This window comes from Lutra lutra, chromosome 9 (assembly GCF_902655055.1).
Source record: "Lutra lutra chromosome 9, mLutLut1.2, whole genome shotgun sequence".
Lineage (NCBI taxonomy): Eukaryota > Metazoa > Chordata > Mammalia > Carnivora > Mustelidae > Lutra > Lutra lutra.
In genome coordinates, this window is record NC_062286.1 from 92,098,632 (window position 1) to 92,105,795 (window position 7,164).

The 7,164-nt window shown below is 44.8% G+C and overlaps 1 protein-coding gene across 5 annotated transcripts in view; it reads left to right on the forward strand.

The window, feature by feature from the left end:
- The window catches only part of NINL (ninein like), a 157,482-nt gene extending 151,945 nt beyond the window's left edge, over positions 1 to 5,537 (forward strand). For all 5 annotated transcript variants that reach the window (XM_047744205.1, XM_047744209.1, XM_047744206.1 and 2 more), the window contains 2 exons: positions 1,324 to 1,437; positions 4,697 to 5,537. In XM_047744205.1, coding sequence (XP_047600161.1) covers positions 1,324 to 1,437; positions 4,697 to 4,888 — 306 coding nt within the window. In that variant the 3' untranslated portion in view covers positions 4,889 to 5,537. The remainder of the gene's footprint in view (positions 1 to 1,323; positions 1,438 to 4,696) is intronic.
- Positions 5,538 to 7,164: the final 1,627 nt, after the last annotated feature.

Consider the following 7,164-nt stretch of genomic DNA (forward strand, 5'->3'; position numbering starts at 1 on the left):
ATTTTGCTGAATGAAAAAAGCTACCCACAGGCACACAAGGACTGTAGAAGTTATATACTGGATGCATGTGGATCTAGCTGTCAGAGGTACAGAAATGAGCACACACAGCAAAAGCCTGTGCTCTCCTGGAGCCTTAGTGAGGTCGGGTGGAGACAAACAAGAACATGAGTCATGAGGACAGCATGTCAGATGGTGGTGAACTGATGAGTGCTATGGAGTGGGACGCTTTGCAGTTTTAAACAGCGGGCTGGAGAAGGTGTTCCTAACATGTTACTATATGAGCCAAGACCTGAAGATGTTGAGGGAGCAAGCCTTCCACTTACTGTGGAAGAGTGCTTGAGAGGTAGCAGGAGCCACATGTGCCAAGGCCCTGAGGTGGGTGTGTACTTGGCATATTTAAGGAGGATGAGAGGGAAGCAGGAGGAGGTTGGTGGGTTGGGAGGCCAATGAGGAGTGACACACATCTGGGGACCCTGGCTGTGTACCAGGCACCACACTAGGCATCTAGAGACCTCGATAGAAACAGAGCCACTCCCTTAAAGGGGAGCAGGACACTGGCTGCAGAGGTCAGGATCCAGGCTCCACCACCTCCCAGCTGAGTGAGCTTGGGCAGCTACTTACCCTGTCTTTGCTTCAGTTTCTTTGTCTGTAAACGACGGATGCCAGTGGGTCCCCACCTCAGAGCATTACTGTGCGGCATCCTCGAGTTGGCACGTCTGACATGCTTGAATAGTTTGCCCTGTGTGCACTCTGAGTCAGTGTTTAAAAGGCTGAAAAAACTCCCTCCTGAAATATTCATGAGCAAACACTGGAGTGGGGGGATAGGCGGTGTGCAGGTAGGAGCCTGAGATCAGGGGTGGGGGGATCTCCATGAGGAAGAAATTGGAGCAAGACTCTAAAGGTGGGTAAGAGTTGATGTTTGTGAAGCATAAATTCTGTAGAAGAATAATCTTCCAACCTTTCAACCATGTATAAAAATGTTAAGCAGAAGATAAGCTCAGCCATGACAGAATATTGACAAAGCAAAGAAGTTTAATCAGAAGTCGTTTAGAATTACTCAGTAACACGTTTGGGGAAATACATTGGAGTCATTTATGATAAATTCTTAGGAAAGCAGTCCACTTATTCCCTGTGAACTACAAAGAGTGGTGTCAGCTCTTGGCTCGTGGCAGAACATTCACAAATGTTTCTCTGTGCGGATGAAAGGTTATCTCCAGCCAATCCCAGATTTGTAGGTTTTAGCTAATTTCCATTCTAAAGTAACTAAGCCTGATATGATTCTTTTTGAAATGTAAACTGTTGGTCTGTAACCTTTTATGGCAGGAAGAACATGAAAAAGAGCTTAAAGACACGGAAGAGCAGGTAGAAGAGATGGGAATGGTTCTGAAGAATGTGGAAATGCTCCTACAAGAAAAAGTGGCTGAGCTGAAAGAGCAGGTCAGTGATGGGCATCTGTTATTACCACATGTACTTTCTGCACTTTTTCCTTCTATGGGTATTTAAGTAGCTGTTCCAGGGTGAGACCATCCTCATAGAATGCAGAGAGAGCCCCAAGTTTGTTTAGAACCACTGAACCTGGGACTCCATCTAAACTTTAAGAATCTGAACATACAGATTTTTTCTGAAGATGAACAGTTAAAAGCAATCAATAGAAAAACTGATTTTGTTAAATATATATTTATAAATTATATTTGTACATTGTTTTGAGAATTGTTTTAAGGTACGTTTGAGGGGTGTTTACATAATCTCAGAAAGGACATTCATTTGTTCATTTGTTCAGTCATTGGCCAGATATTCACCAAGCACCTGTCATGTATCCCAGCATTTATTGTTCTGAGAAGACCCTGAGATGGGCCCTCATGGGCCTTACATTCTGGAGGTAGAGACAGACAATAATAAGAGAAATGACCTCAGGTTGTGAGAAATGCTCACTCTGAAGAAGAGATGGTGGTGGATGGGAAGTGGTGGGGATGGTTGGGAACCACTCTTTTCAGACGTGGTAGGAGCAGAGACTCAGTGACAGCATGGAGGGTCTGCCTGTGCCCCCCAAGCTGAGGCCAGGTTGGCTTTTTGGAAGGGATAAGTGCTCACTGGGCGGGACTTTCCCATGCAGTGTAGGGCTGACTGCCTGTAGCACCTCCAGTCAGTGGGACAGCCATAAAAATGCACCCACATGTCTCCATGTGTGCTGGGGGACATGCCAGAACCCCGACGAGGAGGGCATCCAGGCAGAGGTGCAGTGTAGGCAAATGTCCTTGGATGGAACCATAGTATGTCAGCAGGCCATCAAGGAGGTTGTTGTAGCTGATGGGTAGGCAGGACTCCCTCAAGGTCAGGAGTTTGCTTTTATTTTAGTTGCAGTTAGAAGCCATCAGAAGATTTTAAGCAAGAGAATGATATAAACTATATATTTTTAAATAAATCACTCTGGGGGAGAAAGGAAAAATTTGGGTTGCTATAGGGAGCAAAGACCAAAAAAAGAAGGCCAGAGCTGTTGTGTTCGATGGAAGCTTTACAGTCCAATTCAGCCGGCAAGGTCCACTGGTAAGAACTGGCAGCCAAGCAGCCAGCACAGAGGGTGCTAGAAACGGGAGACACAGGGAAAAGTCTTAACCAAACACCAGCTACTCTTAGAAGAGTTCTATTCAGAGCTGGAAGAAATTGTGAGAATCTGTAGAAATATTTTTATTACAGTAATCAAGTATGTTTAGAGAGCTCCTGAACTAAGCCCAAACAGGATGAAACATTTGTGTCACCTCTTGTTCCCTGGGAGGTAGAAGGTCCCAGGGGGTCACATCCCCCTCCTTGATCATCTTCCTGGCTTTGCAGCTTCCTCTCTGCCATCCTCTGACTCCCTAGCTGTGTCCCTGGCCAAGTGTCACAGACTCTCAGTGACCCCCACTCCTCACCTGACAGTCATTCTCTTGCAGGCACCCTCAGTTTGCTTCCTCTAATCTGGCAAATCCTCAATCCTGGTGAAATCCTGTTGCTCCTGCTCCCCTGCCCCTGTGAGGTCCCATCTGCAGCCCTGCACCACCCCCCGACCCCCGCCCAGAACTAGCCTGTGCTCTGGCCCTGCGAACCAGCCACCTGTGTCTGTGCATGTGCCACAGTGCCCAGCCCTTCCCTTCTCAGGGGCCTGCACTGCCCCCCCAACCCAAAGCTTAGGGAGCCTTGGCCCTGCCTCTGCTCCTCTTTACTGAAGAATCTGCAAAGGATTGTCTGCACACTCTCACCTGTTCCCCCTTTTGTTCCCCCACACCGCTGGCTCAGGTGCCAAGTCTGGGGGTTGTGTCCCCAGTGAGCCCGTCAGTTCAGCCTTTGGAAGGGATGCAGAATCCAGCCTCCTCTTGCCTCACCAGCCACCACTCCCACCTTCATCCTCTGAGCCCTACAATGTCCTTGTGTCCTCTTGTGCTCTATTCTTGGCGCAGGAGTGGCAGCAATGCTTTCCCAGTGTGATAAGGTACTGGCCCCCTCCTCGGAGTACAAGGCAGAATTCCTATGGGGCCTCCAAGGCTCTGTGGGATCTAGTCCCCTCCTCTCAGTGCCTGCCTAGTCAGTGTGGCAGCTCTAACCTCCTCTCAGTGAGCCTCCTACTGCCCTGCCCCCCAGCCACAGGCCTCTGGCCATCCCTACTAACTCCCTAGCCTGGCCAGCCTCTGGGCCTTTGCACCTGCTCCTCCCTTTGCCTGGAATGTTCACACCCGGACAGCCTCAATGCTCCTTTCCCTGCCTTATTCAGATCTCTGTTCACACCAACAGAGAAGCCTTCCCTGTTCACCCCAACAAAAGTAGGAACTCCCTCCTCAGTTGTCTGTCCCCTCCCAGTGAATCCAGTAACCAGAGTGTTAACTAGGACTATTAAGTACAACTGTAACTTTTCACCCAGACCTTTATTTATTTATTTATTTATTTGCCTGTAAACATCTCTCTTTTCCTTGGGGGAAACAGGTTTCAGTATTGCCCTCCTGTCTCTGTCTCCTCCTCGTTTGGCTCTCTCTCTTTTCCTTGCCATGCACTCTATGCTCTGTTTATCTTTGCTCTATATCAGGCAGGCATACTTGGGTTTGGTTACACAGCTTTTCCTTAGCACTTGACGTGCCTCCGCACCACATATTTGTTTCTGGTCTGTCTGCTTCCCTCAGAATATGTGCTCCTGAGAGCAGGGCTGTTGTGAGGCACTGGCACTACTTGTTGAATGAATGAATGCAGTTTTGACTTCCAAAGCCCAAGGCCAGGCTCATGTGGCCTTGGGTCCCCATTGCTGTGGCTATGGTGTGTGGTGACCAGCCTACACACCCAGGGCTTTGGGGGTGGACGCAGTGCTGGGGTACGCCCTGGGTAACGTGGTGAGTCTGCGAGCACACTGAGATGAACCAGAATGACATGTTTTATGTTATGCTGGATTGTCCTTTTTGAGTTTGGTGATTGTGGTCTTTTTACATCTTCATTTCATTGTAAAATCTACTATCAAAAAATTGACTTCAATTTTCTCTATCACATAATTTATCAGATTCTCAATTTCCTCTTTCACTCCAAGGTAACAAAAATTGTCATTCCACTCAGTGTTTGTCTCAAATGCATAAGAGCCCCTAATCTGTGGTCTAAACATGTGGTGGGGGGGAAGGCCAAGCTGTGATGCAGCGTTTCTGCATGAGAGTCGCAGAAAAGTATGGTTCTCTTTCCTCTCTAGTTCGAAAAGAACACAAAGTCAGATTTGCTGCTCAAGGAGCTCTATGTGGAAAATGCTCACCTGATGAAGGCACTTCAGGTCACCGAAGAGAAGCTACAAGGTGCTCAGAAGAAAAACCACATCTTGGAAGAAAAAGTTAGAGCTCTCAACAGACTCATCAGTAAGATTGCTTCAGCTTCTCTCTCTGTGTGAAGGCTGCTTATTTTCCTGGAATTCATTTTGAAAGAACATTTTTTAAAATTAAGCCACCATAGTGCCATAACTTTCTATGGTTCATTGGCTGTGCACCGGGCATAGCAGGTTTCTAATTCTTTCATTGTTCACCTCACACATATTTAAAAATGTCTGTTGTGCCAGATGCTCAGAAAATAGACATGCTGGAAAAAACTACATTTTTATTAGTGGTCCTGGGTAATTTCTGTAGGTAAAATTCCCAGTTTTGCTACCAGTGGGTGAAACAGATTATGCTAGCTTTCAGCGAAGAAAGACTAAAAGAAAATGGTAAAATCAATTTCAGTGTTGTACTTTTGACCTTGGCTGCAGAGAGTAAAATGAAATATAAGTGCTCTGGACACTTTCACCCTTTCACTGTTACTGCTTTGGGCTTAGATCATTAGCATTCTCGATTTGGGTCTATACAGATATTCTAGAAGGACTACTCAATGTGACTGTCCACCTTTCTCCACCACAGGAAGATGTTTGGGGAGTGCCTATTTTATGTCTGTGGACTCAGGGATGATAGTATTTACTGTGAATGCAATCTTGTCCTCAATGAAATGTCATCACACTGGAAATTGTATTATATATGTAAAGAAGAAAAACTATAGTTTTATATTCAAAATATATGTAAGTTATGGTCATTTGGTTTATGAGAACAAACTATGAAAAGTACTATGAAGAGTCACTGTATTTACAAAAACTCTTTTCTATTAAAATTGTTTTAACTTCTAGGTTTAACTTTTTTTTTAAGATTTTATTTATTTGACAATGAGAGAGTGAGAGAGCATAAGCAGGGGGGAGCAGCAGAGGGAGAGGGAGAAGCAGTCTCCTCACTGAGCAGGAAGCCTGACATGGGGCTCAATCCCAGGACCCCAGAACCATGACCTGAGCTCAAGGCAGACGCTTAACTGACTGAGCCACCCAAGTGCCCCTAAGTCTAACTTTTTTTATTAAATATTTCAAACAAATAGAAAAATAGTTTTGTAAGAAACACTCCTATACCCATCAATTAGATGTATTAACGTTTTTTAAAAAGGTATTAAAATCCTTCTGTTACATTATAGATAGAGTTGTAGACCCTGCTCTGTTGCTCTCGATCTCCTTCCCCTTCCTGGAGGGAGCCACTACCCTGAATCTGCTATACTTCATCCCCTTCTGTCTGTACGTTTACTATCTGTGCATAAGAACCTTAAAGCCCTGTGGAAGACACAAAAGACTGGAATAGGAGCTCCTGTTTGGCTCAGTCAGTAAAGCACATGACTTTTGATCTAGGGGTTGTGAGTTCAAGCTCCATGTTGGACATGGAGCCTACTAAAAAAAAAAAGACTGGAATAGATGGATAGATCAGTTATTGGATAGGAAGACTCAACAACATAAATTTTTCTTCTCCATTAACTGATTAATGTAATATAGCCCCAGTAAAAATGCAAGTGGGCATTCCCTGCCCCAGTTGACCCCTTGTCCCTGAATCGGACAGTTCTAAAGTTTACATGTACAGCTTGACAAGCAAATAATAGGGAAAACTGGAAAAAGAGCAATGAATGGGAGCTGGTTCTACTAGTTATTAAAAACTCTCAAAGTTTAGGTTACATGGCTATATACATTTGTGTACATCTGTCAAAACTCATCAAAGGGCACACTTCTTCACTCACTGTGGGCTTCTGGCTGGGACTAGAGTAACAAGGAAATTGGAGGGGCGCCTGGGTGGCTCAGTAGGTTAAAGCCTCTGCCGTCGGCTCAGGTTATGGTCCCAGGGTCCTAGGATTGAGCCCCACATTGGGCTCTCTGCTCAGCAGGGAGCCTGCTTCCCTTCCTCTCTCTCTCTCTGCCTGCCTCTCTGCCTAATTGTGATCTCTGTCTGTCAAATAAATAAATAAAATCTTAAACAAACAAACAAAAAAAACAAGGAGATTGGATCTAGTAGTCCTGAACAATACTATCAAACAACTGACATTTATAGAACCCAACAACAGTTGAAGTACCCTGGAACATTTAACAAGATAGACCATATTCTGGGCCTTGAAAAAAGCCACACACACACAAAAAAAAATCAAAAGGATTTAAGTCATACAAACTATATTCTTTGACCAAAAAGAATTAAATTAGAAATCAAGACCAGAATAATTATCTGGGAAATCCCCAAATATTTGGGAACAATAATTGACTGTTAAATAATCCATGCACCGAGTAAGAAATCAGAGGAAAACTTAGAAAATATTTTGAAAATGAAAACAAATAAACCAAATTTG